This window comes from Prinia subflava, chromosome 2 (assembly GCF_021018805.1).
Source record: "Prinia subflava isolate CZ2003 ecotype Zambia chromosome 2, Cam_Psub_1.2, whole genome shotgun sequence".
NCBI classification, from domain to species: Eukaryota; Metazoa; Chordata; class Aves; order Passeriformes; family Cisticolidae; genus Prinia; species Prinia subflava.
Window position 1 is genome coordinate 26,876,652 of NC_086248.1, and position 17,066 is coordinate 26,893,717.

Here is a 17,066-nt window from a genome sequence, read left to right on the forward strand (position 1 = left end):
GTTCTATCTGTATTTGGTATGGTAGAGGTTAACCACTCTTTACCTGTTAGCTCATATTTCATATGAAAGAAAAAAAGGCTTTTTCTCTCTGATAGCAGGAAATTTAAAGACTTTCATTCTAATCTTATAAGGCTGTAAAAATATTTAATCTTAGCTATAACTTTTTCTGTCTCATTTCCACTCCCTGGGAGAGCTTGATCTTATTAAGGGCAATCTTTTGCAATTTGCATTTTGCTGGCCTTCCTGGAGTTTTCCTCTTATTACTTTAATGAAGTTCTATTTCTGGATATTGAAGGTGCTTGTCTATAGGACTTCAGGATGCTCACACCTTCTAATGGTATTGCAAACACTGTACCCACTACTTTAGCAGCATATTGATGGGATCAGCAACTCACCTGTAAGACACACAAAAAGATTATTTATGACTGAAATTTTTATAGGAATATGATATATTATTTTTCTTTTCCTATTGGTGTGATTGCAATTGTGCCATTATAAGGCCGCTGACCTTCTGTCTCTTTCTTTCTTTCTCATTTCTCTCTCTTTTCTCTCTGCTCTCTTCTCTCTTTCTTCTCCCTCCTTCTCTGCACCACTAAAGATGTAGCCTGTTCTTCTCATGGAATTCTACCCAGGTTCTGCCAGGAACTGGTGAAGGGTTGAATTTGTTCAGCCATTGCAGCTAATGGGATGATTCTAAAGGACATAAGCTAACAGGAAAACAAAACCAAAAACAAATCCATAAACTATAGAAACCCCCTAAATTGGAAGTGCAAACCTGATAGGAATATAAGGACACAATGGTGGGTCCTTGGGGTATGAACTAAATCAGAGAGATATAAATAGGGGAAAGCATTAGAAAAATAGGATAGGTAAGACAGATAGGGAATTGAAGATTCAGAGAAACAAGAATGAAAGGACATAACCTCTGACTGAACAATCTTTATTAGCATTTGTAGGTCTTTATCAAGTCTGATTTTGATCATCTTCTGTTAATGGGTTAAATTACAAATTGAAGAATGCTGTGGAGAAATGTGTTTCATGCAGGCTGAAAGAGCACTGCGAGAACTGGATGTAGATCACCACAGGGTATTTTCTACCAGCCATCTCAGGCAGATAAATATATGGCCATGGTTTGTCAAGACTTACATGCGAGATCCCTACTCTTTTTCTTAGCTTTAACTGAAAATTTTAGTATATAATTTTTAAAAATGTAGTATCAGGGTTAACTTAGTAGGAAAAATTAGACCAGTTTCTTTGAACCAGCTGATTTAAAAAGGAAATGTCTAGCAGTATAATTGTTAAAATACAAATGTAAATAAGTTATTTATCTCTGATTAAATAATTGCTTCTGAAACATGTATGAAGAGCTAGCAAATATCATTGCTTTTAAACACTGAACATTAGAAGTAACTTTAAAAGTAAAAATTATTTCAAGAATTGTTTCTGGTCTTTTTTCACTCCCGGAATATGTGCATGTTTCAAAGAATACAGCTGAAGAAAGCAGAGCTCTGTAACATTCTGTACATCGAGAAATCATGAGGTTATTAATTGATAAGAAGTGCACCAGAACATCTTGCTGTTTTGGTATTTCATTAAGAATGCATACTCTGAACAAGAACAAAGAATATTTGTTTACTGCTATGTATGGGAAAAGCCAGTATAAGCACTATTCTGGATTAGCTGCCACAATTGTACTCAATAATAGATGAAGAAGGCAGTTTCCGTTTTCTAGGACAAACAGGATGGTGCTTATTTAGAATACAAATCCTTAATTCATAATCAATAGTGCATCTTAAACATGAAGATGAGATGCTAACTGGGACTTTTATGGAACTAAAATAAAATAAATAATTTTTTTGAAAAAAGTAAGAAAATGTTTGGAATGAGCATTTTATTAGAAAGAAATTACAGCATAATAAAAAGCACTTGAGTAATGAAGCTGGTGAAGGGTCTAGAGTACAACTCTCATGGGGAGTGGCTGTTTATCCTGGAGATATAAAGGCTCAGGAGGACCTCTGCAACTACCTGAAAGCACAGATAACAATGTGGGAGTGGGTGTCTTCTCCTAAGTTACACATGATGGGAAATGAGAAATGGCCCCAAGTTGCACCAAGTAAGCTTTTGATGGGATTTCAGGGGAAAAAAAATGGAAAGGTTATCAAGCACTGGAACAGGCTTTCCAGGGAAGCAGCTGAGTCACCATCTGTGGAAGTATTTAAAAGTTGTGTAGTTGTGGCACTGAGGCACACGGTTTAATAGAGGACTTGGCACCGCTGGATTAACAGTTGGACTTGAACTTGGGGTGTTTCCTTCTGTAGCTGATTCTATGATTCTAACCATGGCCTGGAGACATTCCCAATATACAATTTCTCAGCTATAACCACTGCATATAACCATTGATGTGACTTTTACATTTCTGGAAAATGATGTTTCCTAATTGTCCTTGTTTTGGATGGGATAGAGTTAATTCCCTTCCTAGTAACTGGTACAGTGCTGTGTTTTGGATTTAGGATGAGAATAACGCGAATGACTCACTGATGTTTTAGTTGTTGCTGAGCAGGGCTGACATTAAGTCAAAAACTTTTCAGCTTCTCATGCTCTCCTGCCACTGAGTAGGCTGGGGGGCACAAGGCTGTAAGAGGACACAGCTGACCCTGACTGACCAAAGGGCAGCTGTGATGCTGTGCACAGCATATAAAATTGGTGAAAAAACTGGTCAGGGCTCTACTGCACAGAACAGGCTGGGCATCAGTTGGTTGGTGCTGAGCAATTGGTTTCGTTTGCATCACTTGTCTGTCTTGGATTTAATATCTCTCTAATGATTTATTTCCAATCATTAAACTTTTCTCTGCCGCCAAGTTTTCTTACTTTTAGCCCTTCATTTCTGTCCTCCACCCCACCAGGATGTGGAGTGAGCAAGCAGCTCTCTGGTGCTTAGTTGCTGTCTAGGGTTAACCCTTGACATAGAAATTAAGTCTGCAGTGCATTTTTCTCTCACCTACAGGTGAGAGAAAAAAATAGATAACAAAGATACTCTGATATACCCTTGCTGAACAAAGGCTGTGTTTGATGTGTGTTCTGCTTACCTGGCAGTTTAGAAACTGAAGGAAATTTTGGGGTTGAAAATCAACAGTCACAAGAAAAAATATACATCTGACAGTAGCAGTGAAATAATTGGGGCAATTCAAAAAAAACAAAAGATTTAGACAACTATTGTAAGGAGGAGATTTATTCAGTAAAGACAGGGAGAAAAGCCTAAGAATGTAAAAGTCTGGGTTTTCTTAGCATCTGTGACATTCAGTACACTTCAACTGGACCAAAACTAGTATTATATCAAACAACTATTGTGTATTAAGTGTCCAGTTTTAAAGTAAATTTCAGAACTTTTTTTTTTCCTGATATGCATTTATTTGACTTTTTTTGGTCTAACCCCAAATTTAGTCTAAATGTCTATCATGCAAAGCAGTTGGGAATGGAGACTCCATTTAGGTGGAGACACCTAAACTGGTGGTGCTTTTGGTGCACTTCTTGATTCATTCTTGATTCATTCTTCATAATGCTCAAAGCCATGATTAGTATTACAATTTCTCCCCACTATTTTTTTTTTTTTTTTTTTTTTTTTTTTGGCAAAAGGATGTTTTTATTGCTAAAAGATCACACTATAAAGCTTGTTTCTTTTGCATAGTTCCTTTCTCTAACTTTAGTTCCTTTCTCTCCTGCATTACACAGAAGAAATCTAAGATTTTTTAATATCTCTTAATGAAAGGCATGCAGGTACTAATAGAAATAGTATAGATTTTTTAATGGATAAAGGTTTAGTGGAGAAAACCTGACAGCCTGGAAGGTAGGAAAACAAACTGGGAATACAGCCAAAACCAACAGAAGTGTTATAAAGCTGGGAACTTGGAAGCTACAGGTGCACATAATGAAGGCTGAGGAGAAGGATCTGAGTTTCTATGTGGTAGCAGGTCCTATGAGAAGGTGCACTTGGCCTACTGTTCACAATTTCTGTTATTAATGAAGCTGACATATTTAAAGCATGTAAAAACAGTGTCTCAATTATTGTTCATTCCTCAAGCATGAAACAACTATCACAACATGACTAAAAAGCATATGTCCACAGCCAGAGGAGACTGGGAATGCTGCCTAGGTAATAAAATGAAAATGCCAGACTCTTTGATATGCCTTTTGTGTCTTTCCCCTGTGGATACACATGCAGAATGTGCATTTTTGTTCTCTATAGCACTGGGACTTTTGCTTGCAAATGGTTTTCAGTTTTGGACTTATTCAGAAATCATTTAGTGACAGTAATCCCTGATGCATAACTAACCAGCAAGTGGCAACAGAGTAAACCAAAAAGGGTATTGTGTTTTTCTCTGCTGTACAAAATATGGCATTGTTTCTCCTAACAAAAGACAAAAATCCCCAAAATAAAACAATACCAAAACTAAACTAAACAAGGAAATCCAAACACCTTCTTACCCTTCTCCCCCTCGATCAGCTCGATGTTTGAAACTCAGTCTCTTACACTATATTTGTATTTTAGGACTACATTACTTTTAAGAGGAAGTTTGATATTTCTGAGCTTATTTTTAAAATACTGCATATGTTTTATTAGTCTGCAGACATTAAAATCAGAAATCATAATATTGGTCTTACATGGGAGATTGCTAACAGTTTTGCAGATCCCAAAATTGTTCTACAAAGTCTGTAAAGTTCAGATACTTGTTTCAAAGGATATTTCAGATATAGCCTATGCACTCATAAACTGAAAGAAGCCAGACCAGTTGAAAACTTTTGCAATCCTCCACCGGTGGTCTGTTTTTTTCTCTTTCTTTTTTCTTCATTGTTTCTCTATCTCAGTGATTGCATTTGAGCAAGGTTCTTGAACACTATTCAGCACCTCAAAAAACAAAATGTCTTTGTAGTACTCAGAATGAAGGAACTGAAAATGACTCCTTACTAGGCTTGTATTTCCTATCACTAACTAAACTACATCAAGAGAGATGTTACACTGAGATATAAGTCAAGCTGGTCATGCAATGAAGCTACCTAAAGCATCTAGGCACTCACCTCTCAAAGAGAATGGTATGATACTTTTTATGGTATCTGTCAGTGCAGTGCTAACAACTAGCTGGTTCCTTCATGGTTCAGTTCAGTTCAATAGTATAACTCTGCCAACAGGCAGATTGTCAGTAAGAACTGTCTAAATTTAGTTTCTGATGTCTTTTAGGGCTTGGGACAATATGCAGAGTTTCTTTGGAGAATAAATGTTGGGTTCCTTTGAAGCAGTGTGACACACTGTTATGGACCAGTAAGAGTTAAACTCTTTCAATCACTTGGCACGTTTTGTCTGGCTCTGTTAAATGGATCACTGATTTTCTAGTGGGCACAAAACCAGACAAACATATGGACAATATTTATAGGCAATCAGTACATTTACACTTAATTTGAGTATGTCAGCTGACTAATGAGGGACAGACTTAATGCCAGAGATTTCCAAGCTGTTGTCCATACTGAGATCACAAACCGCTGTTTCAGAAGACTTGTATTTTATGAATCTATTGGCCAAAGCAATTTAAAACTGACTATGTGTTCATATGCTTCTAATTGTCATGGTTCTTATGGTTCAGACTCACTAATGTTTAGTTCACCCAAGGACTAAGTTTTGGACACGAATTTCTCAGTCATCCTCATTAAATTGTGCTTTGCCATCCAGTGGTCTCAGTGTGCACAAATCCAATCACTTTTGAAAGAAACTGAAACAGAAAATGTGCCCACCTAATGCTCTCCGTAAGTCCAAAAATAGCAATCTCCTCTACTTCCAAACAAGTATATAGTTTTCAGCCTGGTCTCAGCACCCATTTTTTCACTTTGGGGTTCTCTGTGTTGCTTGCTAACATCACTTCACCATCAATTCAGGTATGCTATAAAATATGAGTGTAAAGGACAGAATTTTTCCTTTTGGAGTTTTGGAAACTGAAATGGATTTGGATATCTGATGTCTTGTGCTCTAATCAACACATACTGTGTTTACAAAGAATGTCCCCACTGTGACTACTTCATGCTTTCAGTGAAGTACCTGCATAACTAAATTTAGAGATCCATTTACAGATAATTTTTTTGTTTGAGTAAGAAAAGCAAAGAAATGTGACCTAAAGTCATATATAATCTAGTCACTAATAACTAAAAGTCTGATTCTATCCTCACACAAGTCAATCTTAAATATTTTATCTCTAAGACTGTATCAAAAGAACCCGAGCTTTCTATCCTTATATGCTCATTTGCACTCCAGTCAAACGGTTGTTAAATAAACTACTACTTCATTTTCTGATGGAGATATTTTAGTACCACTTTCTGCTAACATAATTTTTTCCACCCAACTGATTTCTACAAGTGTGACCCATCTTTTTTGTCAATTCTCAATGAATAATATTTCTGCAGTGCAATTAAAAAATAATGTTTTTGTTTTTTCTGTATCTGTAAACCATTTCCAGAAAAGATTTGTATCACTGTACTGAAAGGTATATATTAAACTCTAGGTGTTTTGATGAGATACAAGTATCAAATTTCTGTATTGGAAAATCATACATGAGTAGACACTGGAAGGGACCTCTGAGGATTGTCTAGTTCCCCCTGCCCTGTTTACAGCAGGGTCAACTATACCGGGCTGCTCAGAACCTCATCCAGCTGGGTTTCTGATGAATCCAAGGATTGGATGCTTCACTTCCAGGCAACCTATTTCAGAGTAACCTTTACAGCAAAAAATATTTTCTTTATATTTTAATGGACTTGGAGTTATTTAAGTTTGTGGCCTTTGCGTCTTTGACTGGGGACCACTGTGGACTGAGAAAAGTCTGGCTCTGTCTTCTTTACTTGCTGGGGTGCTGCAGGGGTTAATGTACTGGCACGTCAGATGGGTACACATTAGGACTAATTTCTCAGAAAAGTGTGGTAGTTTTCTCCATGGCTTTGGCCTCTTAGGACCTCCTTATTTTTGTGTGTAGAGAGAAGTGGCCTCTCCACAGTCCTAGCGTGATTATCACTTGTAACCTATGCTTGACAACTGAGCCCATCACTTCTTCACTTGATTTTGGTTAGTCAATCTGTTGTCAAAGATACTTCTGTCCCATTTGATCAAGTCAATCCCTCATATTCCTAGCCTCAGTCCTGCGAGAAGGTCCCATGGTCCTAAAAGATAAACTCTGTTATCAATACCAGTTATGTAAGCAGTTGTTGACCAACAGGATTTGACCAACACTTCCTCTCATTGCCAGTATTGTAGAGAAAAACACTGAAGCACCCATGTCCTTTATCATGCTCCTGGAGACATGGAGTCACCTGTGGTGTGTTCCAGGTCTCTGCTGGCCATATCGTTAGTGCCTACATGGAAGAGCAGCAAGAGATGATAGTCCCAGGGCTGGACAAGCCTTGTTAGCCTCACCATGGCATCCCAAATCCAAGCCCTTGGAAAGCAGCAATCCTACTTAAACAACAGGTAGTACTGGCAGATGGGTGTCTGCATCCTCAGCATGGAGTTCCCCTCTACTGTCACTTGCTGTTCTTTGTTGTGGTGCTAAGTGCTTCAGGCTCACTGGTTTGGACACTTTTTTGGCATAACTCCCAGTCCCACATCTGCTACAAGGACAGTGAACCTGTTCTGCATATTCATAAAACAAAAAATTACAATAAAATTCATAAATTCTTTTCATGTTTTGTTGCTTCTTGATTTCACCTCAGGGGGAGCTCAGATGGAATTCTCTTATACATTTTTCTTGGTTTGTTTTTGGGTTTGGTTGGTTGTTTGCTTTTTTACTATTCCCAAGACAGAAGGTCTAGCAATTTCTGAATAAAAACCATGGCATTAATTGGCATTTCCTCAATTAGAAAAAAAATAAGGGAAAAAAAAAAAACAAACTACCAAAACCTAAAACCAAATCATAAGTGGAATGCGGAGAATTACTTCATGTCACCTCCGTATCTCAATCATATTTGTTCTTCAGACACTCAGTGGTTCCCTTGAGCATGTATGAATGAGTGAAAACCAAACATGAAATTCAGAATTTTTCCCAAGGAAATTGCAGTGGTATTTATACTTCAGACTACATTACAGATAGTTGTTAAGAAAGTGAATCTAAACCAATGTAGTGATGTTTTTACTTCAAATAATCTCCTTCCCCTATAAAAAGAAACATATTGCTATACAAATTAACCTCAAAAAGAGTACTAGATTGAAATATGAGTGATACAGTGTTTGACTGGAAGAAAATTAATCTGGACAGAAATGCATCTTATTGAGACACTCAGGGAGTGCTGGCTGGTATTGAAGCTGTACTGAAACAAACATAGTAATGCATTTATGCAATATATCAAGTTTTGCCTTAGCATAAAATATTCATGAATTATTAAAAATGTTAATAGAGAACTCCAAATAAGATTTCTTTTTTTGTAACAGATCCAAAAGGTGATGAAGATGCCTAACTATTTTTAAAGCTGTGGCATCATGTCTCAAAGAAAAAAAAGTGCATATGTAATTACTGCTTCAGAAAGCTTCCGGTTAACCCCAGGTTCTCATGGGTGTACATGCAAGTGTGTCCCTGCATAGGACTTCAATAGCCCTTACAAAATGTGTTTGAAGGCAGGACTTGAAGTAATGTGGTAGAGTAACAAGGAAAGAATCAAGGGCTATCATGATTATTTTGAAAGGAAATTTTGGTCAAGAGTTTTGATTTCAGTCAAACCCACCTCTGGCATAATCTTGTATTTCAAAATGCCATAATAGACCTGCAGAAATCAATTAATATGATTACTTACTAAATGAACGAACTGTTTTCTCAGTTCTTTCAGAGTCAATTCTCCTGTAAAAGGATAAGCTATTGGAATAATCTTGAAACTTACTTTTTCTGGGAAATATCTCAGCATATTTCAGAATTGTATGTTATGCAAATAAAACAGATTCTATACAACCACAGTATATCTTTAATATAATTTGGTTTTTATTTTTTTTTTCTCTGAAAGAGGATAGCTAAGTAGCAGAAATAAAACAACTGACTATTACAGCAAGTAACTCAGTGCCTAGTAGTGACCTGGTAAAGTGTCATGGGTGTTCTTCAGCTCCCTCTTTTCCATTGTCATAAGCAAAATAGGATAAGAGTCAAATGACAATGAACAAACAAACAAATAAATAATACTGCAAGATATGGACCCTGGGCAGGGTCACATTCCACTAGATCAGGTTGCTTCCAGGGATGAGGCATCCATAGCTTCTCTGAGCAACCTGTTCCTGTGAATCATCAGACACAGTAAAAAATTTTAAGTCAGAATCCTTGGAACAGAATATTAAAATCTAAAGGAGGACAGATTGGAGAACTCTAAAATAACTAAAGTAAATGAGATAACAAATCTTTCTCTGGGCTGTTTTCCTTTCCAAGTGCTATGTAATTTTCCTAAGCCCGAAGAGGTTAGCAGTTAGAGAGACCTATTGAAACTAGAAAATGACCTCCTACTCTCTGGATGACAAACATTAATACATAACTTCTCAGTTGTACACATTTTATGTGAATTATTTCACCTTTTTCTTTTTCTTTTTCTTTTTTTTTTCTTTTTTAAAATACAAACAGAAATAAGAGACTGTTCTTATTTGTGCAGAACTTATTTTGTTGTGAAAGAGATACCATAGTGTAATTCATAATTGATGGAGCAGGAGTAACACTCACATTTTCTCTAGAAAAGCAAACAGTCAGGAGCAAAACTATTTCATATACTTAAAGGGAAAGAAAACATCCCTCCTGCTATATGGAGAACTTATTCCATATTTAATTAATTCTTCCAGTTAATTATTGTGTGTTGTGTGGCAAGGACATATACACAGGAAGCTTTCAGAGAGTGACCGAACACCTGTGAATGTCACCATTTAACTTGTTTCAGAATAGCTTCCTTGTGGACCCACACCTTTCCACGACCCTCTGCTCTGTAAGTCTGCTAAGTACATGCCATCACATACTTCTCTGCAGCTAAATGTCCTCTTTTAGAATTCCTTCCTTATGAATCAATGACATTTGTGTAGTTCCAAATCTCTGCAATACCACTGCCAGTGTTTTAATGCCTTCAAAGGTACAAACTCTTCATTTCTCACCTCAAACCTAACGTTAGTCTCCATAGAGTGCACAAATCAAATTTAGGATTATGTTTTCCACAAGCAGGCCATAATTCTCCAGTTTCTTCCTTATGTTGTGAAGTTCTTCACTACTTTCCCTGATGTCACTGATTTTGTCTGTCCAGCCTCCTCAGTGCGGGCAAAACTTAAAGCACACCATCTGGGACTACCTTCCTGTGTCTTTACCACATTGATTTGCCTTCTGTTCACAAGTATCATTGGAAAGCCAATCTTTAACTTCGTCTTAATCTCCATTTCTTACACTTTCATTCGGTAAAGTATTTAAAATTCAGTTTATGGAAAAGAAAATAAGAAGCTTTCACTGCTATGGTATTCAGTGCCATTGTTGATTGAAGCTACAAATTTTTATATATATCTGCACCTTCTTTCAAAAAAATCAAATTAAAAAATGTTAAAATAATGTTATAAATAAAACAAATAAACGGAAATACTATACTTATTTGCCAAAATCAACTTTCAATTATGTGAGTAAGGCATAAGCTATCATAATCCCTTTATCCAAGTAATGTATAATATCACAGATCAATACCAAGGACATTCTCCTAAGTCAATAAATCAGTAGTTAATTTTGTGTATTCCAATGTCTTTGACTCAACTGGACTTATTAGAGCATAAAGGAGTAGACCCAATAATGACTAAGTTTTCAGTCTTTTTACTGTTATAGTCACTATAGTACAAAGCAAAGGAGGGAGGCATATCAACAGATGTTAAAAAAGCCTTTATTGAAGGACTATGAAGACACTGTTCCTTTTTTTTTTTTTTTTTTTTTTTTCCTAAATAAGTGGAAGATGAAATATTTCAGGCATGGCAAGACAAATCTTCAGGGCAGCACAGTGAGTTGTATTAGCAGAAAAACTTTGCAGAAGTAATGCAGCAGTTGCTAGTTTTTAGATGAACTACAGCTGTTGTATAGTTCTTTTCTAAGATGTATAATTCACATTATGAAACTTATTTGTCCAGCATTCACAGTTTCATCACATGGATGCTCTCAATGAGGTCAGTGTATAAGTTTAAGTCGCATAGGAGTCAATTTGAATTTATTTGACCTGGGAACCATTAATAGCTTGTCATTTGTTTTGTACACTGGACACCATTCATGGAATGTGGTCTGCGTTTTAGTTAAGCTGAGATTTCAGACCCATTTCAGTGGCAGTGCTTGTTTGCTTCACTTAAAGTTTAGAGAATTTCCACTCCCACAGAAATCTAGAAACTTCATGATGTAGACCTATCTAGCATTTTATTTCCTTTCATCTCAGACCACCTGCTCTCATCACCTAGGAAAATGATCCTCCTGAAGCACCTTGAGTGCTTCTTGATATTTTAAAATAAGATATAGGTTTTGGAGATTATTCTTTTTATTTTCTCTATTTAGCATGAAGTACAGAAAATTCTGTTTTACAAGGAGCTTAAGTGTAGAGTACCAATTTAGGAAATTGTTTTAGGTTAGTCCAAAAAACTGACTAATTTCTTTTTGGGTAACATAAGATGTTAATGGTTAGCTACTATGTTCTTTAGTCCTCAATGCCAAAGTTCCTTTCAAATCTTTTTCACAATTTATGCAATGAGCTAACCTACTTGTGTGTTATGTTCTTGAATTTTAAATTATGGAATAGGCCTCCTATCTGTCAACTCTATTTTGTTTTTTTGTTACAAAAATAATTTAGTAGTAGAATCTCCATCCTTCACATAAGTCTTCCATAGAACCCAGAATAGATGTTCCTAAAAGACCTGAATTACAATTTCATTGTTAAAGAGAACTTTTTTTCCCTTTACCATTTTAAAAACAGAAATGAAGCAGGAAAATATTTCTTCTTATAGTTCAAATTGGCATTATTGTGCATTATGCTATTGGAGAGCTTATTTTCATAAGGTTAAATTTTATTGAAAGGGAAATAATTGCTTTTTGAATCAATTAAGGATAGAGAGTTAACCACAAGAAGGACACGGGACTACAATACAAGCATTATCATACAACTATAACTTTACCTACAATTTATTTTTTTTTTAGTTTACTATGTGGTAAGTACAGAGAAATAATAGCTTCCAGAAACAAAATTCTGAAGGAAACATCTATTATATTTTTCTGTATGATATCCACACACACTAAAGTGACAGGATTTGCATTATAATTTGACATACAGAACAGCACAAGCAAAATCTGTAGTCAGAACTATTGTGAAGCTACTATTACCTTTTTTTTTTTTTTTTGCAAACATCCCAAAATAATATTTTATGTTCTATAGACTATATGCATGATCTGATCTTATATAAATCATTGGGACATATCTTTGTGTATTGTCCCCCAGCAATAGTTTGAATTAATTATTTTACTATTTTAAAGAAGAATTTGCAAATTACTCTGGTGAAACCCTACCATAAGGTAGCCACTATTCAAATGCTGGCTGGGCATCAGTGTACACAGGGAAGGTGTGAGTGATTGCCTTTGAATCACGTGATTTGTTTTATTCTTCCTTCTTCCCTTTTCCTTTGCTTGTTAAGCTATCTGAACCCACTAGTCTTCTTCTGTTTGCTCTTTTCTATTGCCTTCACCATCCCATAGAAAGGACAGAGTGAATAAGTGGCTGTGTGGTCCTTAGCTGGCAGCTGGATCAACCCCTCATGAGTGTCATTTCTTGTGCCTGTTCTTTCTGATGCATTGTTAAGATGACATTGTTATCTAATTTTAAGGCTCTATATTATACCACATTATTAACACCAAAGATGAAAGATATATATTGCAAGTGTCATTCTGACAATGGTAATTCACCCTTACCTGAAAAAAATGCATCAAAGGTATTTGAGCTGCTGGACTGCAGGATGAAGCTTTTATTAGCATAAGGGTAGCCGATTAATTATTCCTGACCCACCAGGGGGTCTAACATGACTGACAGTGTCTTGTGCTGTCATGTAATAACTTGCTGCTGTATAACTCTTGGAGAACTGGAATTTTCAGATGCAGTAGGAAATCAGAAGCTCCTAATGCTGATGCAGCTTTATGATTGAACTTCGTCTTTCACCTATCCTGATCTCCTACCAGAGAAGGTTTAGACTGGATATTAGGAAAAATATCCATTTTAAAATGGTGTCAAGCACTAGAACAGGCTGCCTGGGGAAGTGGTTCAGTCACCATCCCTCAAAGTATTTAACAAGTGTGTACATGCAGCATTTGGGGACATGGTTGAGTGATGATCTTGGTAGCATTAGGCTTGCAGTTAGAGTCAGTGATCTTGAAGACCTTTTTCAATGTAAATTATTCTGTGATTCATCCCACAGTCCAGTTGTTTAATGCCACCCCCTGCCTGGAGAGCCAAGGTAAAGCTGTGAAGTATAAGTTGCAATGAGAGCCTGTATTGGAATTCTTTCTCACATTCAGATCTTTGGTCTTTGACTTGTATAATAAGGCTGCTGTAATATACCTTTGGAAGAAAATGGTATTTGCTGCAGAAATTATGAAACTCCTAAGACCTCCATCTGTTTTTAAATCTTCCTTTATTATGCTTCAGTTGCTTCCTATCTTCTAGTTCTTTATCTTTTAGAGGAGGATGAAGAGAGCCTGTATTGTTAAAAGTAATTTCCTAGGGGATTGTTAATTCATTGTCTGTTCTTTTACAGCTGCTGTGGCTGAAGAAGAAAAAATGCATCTTCTTCCATTTTTATGAATATATGTTATTTCATTAATCCTCTTTGTGTTGATCACTGAGGAATCTTGATATATAAACAGATAATATGATTTGGAAAAAAAATTCAGTTCCTTTTGATAATGAATACAATAGAAGGACATAGTATGCAAAATAATATTGTCACATATAAACTGAATGATGCAATCACTTAGTGAACAAGTTTTTAGGTCCCTTTCTAGACTCAACTTAAAAGATGATCCACATGAAAGTTATTTCAGAAATGTATATAATAAATGTTAGTTTAAGTAAATATACTCTGGAGAAGAATAGACAAGGAGAAATGTAAATATTGAATAGAAATTAATTATTATTACTAAAACAAAATAATACAAGCATTTCCCAATTTCTTTGCAAAATAACTTTTTGCACTTTGGAGAACCCATTCTGGATGAGGGGGTTTTGACAGTGAAATTATTTTGCTCTCAAAAATGTCAAAGAACAACCTTGTAATGAAAAAAATACTGTAGATTTTTAATCTGTGTATTAGCCAACATCAAAATGAATCCTTTCATATAAATGATTGCTGTAATGTTGACAACATAGGAGAACAATTTTGAAAAAGCCTGAAAAGAATCAACACAGAGTCTAATACGACACCTTGCCATTAAGTTTCTACAGCATTTATTTTCTGTAGATAGTGTTATCTGCACAGATATTTGGAATGTCATGCTTTCTCAGAAACAGTGAGTTTGTATGGATCTCACTGATTTTATGTGCTATGTTCTATTTAAAACAAAATTGCATAGGTCAGTGACAAACCAGGTGAGAAATATATAGGAACTACAGAGCAAAAATAAACACAAATAAATCAAGGAAAAAAAGGATGAAAGAGATGTGAAGAAAAAATGAAAACAGGGTTTGAAATTGCAGTGAGCTACTATTCTTTGTCATGTTAAATTTTGCTCAAATTATTAAACTTTCCTGGATCAATATTGAAACTCATTTAGTGAAGCATAGCCAAAATTCTCAAGAGATAAAATTTATTCACTTTTTTAAAAATCTGTATTTTTCTCCACTTCAGATACCTTGGTTTTTGGGGAGAATGTTGTTTAAACTGCATATAAAATTCCATTTTGTCAGTCTCAATTAAAGGATCTGCTGCAGTTAGGAATACGACGTGTAATGTCAACATATGCAACACACTCTCCTAGAGAATAAGAGAACACATGCATTGGAGGCATAAAATTCATTTTGTGGAATGCTCTGTAACCTGATTTTAATATGCCAATATGTATTCAGTATGAAATCTTAAAATATTAATTGCAGTCTAGGGGTAGAAAAATACACATTTACAATAGCATCCAAAGACAATAACAAAAGTGTCACAAACTGTGGTCTCCATATCAAGCCCTTGATTTTGTCCAAGGTCTTGACTAGTTCTCAAAATGTGTTAAAAAAAACCCTCAAAATGTTGTACAATACATAAAGTGTTCTAACTGTGAAAAGAAGACACAGCTCTGGAAATCAGAGAATCTGAGAAAATTGTTTTTAAGCAGCTAAGTTTGCTTCAAGTTTAGGAAATAGTGACAATTGCAGGTTATCCTCAGGATTTGTCAGGAAAAAAAAAGCATTTTTTCATGCATGTACTAAGACAACTAAGCAAACAAAATCAAACAACCACACAAAAAGCAAATCAACCAAAGAAACCAATCAAGGAAAACGCCCCAAACCCACACCTCTCATACAAATCAGGGTTCCTGAAACTGCAAACACACCCAGGAACATTACAGCAGTCAGTGGTACCTCCAGGGTTGTTCAGTTCACCCAAAGTGGAGATTCAGCTGGTGGGCAGCTGAAATGTGGATTGTGCTGCCTACATCCTCAGTGATCTTTGGTTGGTGCTTAGACATTTATTTCATACCATATATAGACACCTACATTTAAGATTCATAATATAATTTGAATTCTACATTTATCAGTTTAGTATTCTCACAAATGTGTCAGTAGAAATTAGAATAAGAAAGAATAAACTGTCCTTTCTTGCAGGTTTTTTTTTTTTAAACTGATAATTTCTCTGACAATGTGAATGTTTCTTAAGGAAAATACTCATGCTGTATGGTCTTAGTGTCTCTGTTGAATAAGATGAAAACAAATTACTTCTTGACAGATTCCTGGAAGGAGTGACAGAGAACATGGGCCACCTCTGGTGTTGAAGTTTACACAGTGTGAATCTCTGTCTTCTTTACTCTCATGGAGGAATCAGGTGATAGAATGATTTTATTTCTGAGACAACAGTTACTTTATTTTACACAAATTAAATATCTTTGAAATGAATATATCTGAGGAATTTTGAAAATAAATGCTGAATTACTTAAAGTACATCAGTTTTCTTGGGTAAGATACTTTTTAAGTCCCTTTGAACCCAGCACAATTGATGTACAAGAGTATTCCTGTCACTTATAATGAGGTCATAAACACACCTAATAGAAAATTTTCTGCGCCTTTTGAATTCCCTGTAAAACCACATTGACCCAGTAACTGCTTTTAAATGATAAAAACACTTTTTCCCACTGCCACCTAAAAATTACAAATAAACAAAAATACCAGTATTTGGAAAGCATGATTATAAAGCCCTTGATGAGTGGATGTATGGATCAAGAAGAGGTTTAGAACTCAGAAAAATATTGCTTTAGATTTTAGAACAAAAACTTAAAAATCATTTTAATAAAAAAAAATTGCTACTAACCAGATGTAGATCAACACATGTAGAATTGTGCTCACAGGCGTTGACTATGCAGTCATCAATGTCTTGGTCACATTTCAATCCTGCATATCCTGGGTTGCACAAGCAATAGAAGCCATCCACAACTGCAACATAAATAGTACTTTAGTACTAAGAGTCATAACAACTGAATGTAGTAAATTTACTAAGTTCCAGTTATGAATACGATCTGGAAAATATTAAGACCAGCTTTACTTAAACAGTGTGCCCATGGTAAAAAAAAAAAATAGGAATAAATTAGATGTGATCTCAAAATATCTTTTAAATATGAAAGCAGATTCATGTATTGCATTTTACTTAAACAATGGAAATATTTTGATTCAAGAGCTAGAAATCAATGAGTTAAGAAGTGATATTATAAGTAAAGAGTAATTTTCCATCACAAAACAATCACAAAATACATAAGATTCTATCTTTAAAATGATATCTAAATAAGATATGGCAGTTAAACAATGTTTGGTTTGTTGGGGTTTTTTTAATGTTATTG

The 17,066-nt window shown here is 35.4% G+C and overlaps 1 protein-coding gene across 1 annotated transcript in view; it reads right to left on the reverse strand.

Annotated features, from left to right (window-relative positions):
* EYS (eyes shut homolog) overlaps positions 1-17,066 on the reverse strand; it is a 722,813-nt gene that overhangs the window by 463,936 nt on the left and 241,811 nt on the right. The window contains exon 20 of the mRNA XM_063389422.1: positions 16,544-16,665. Within this exon, the coding sequence (XP_063245492.1) occupies positions 16,544-16,665 (122 nt within the window). The remainder of the gene's footprint in view (positions 1-16,543; positions 16,666-17,066) is intronic.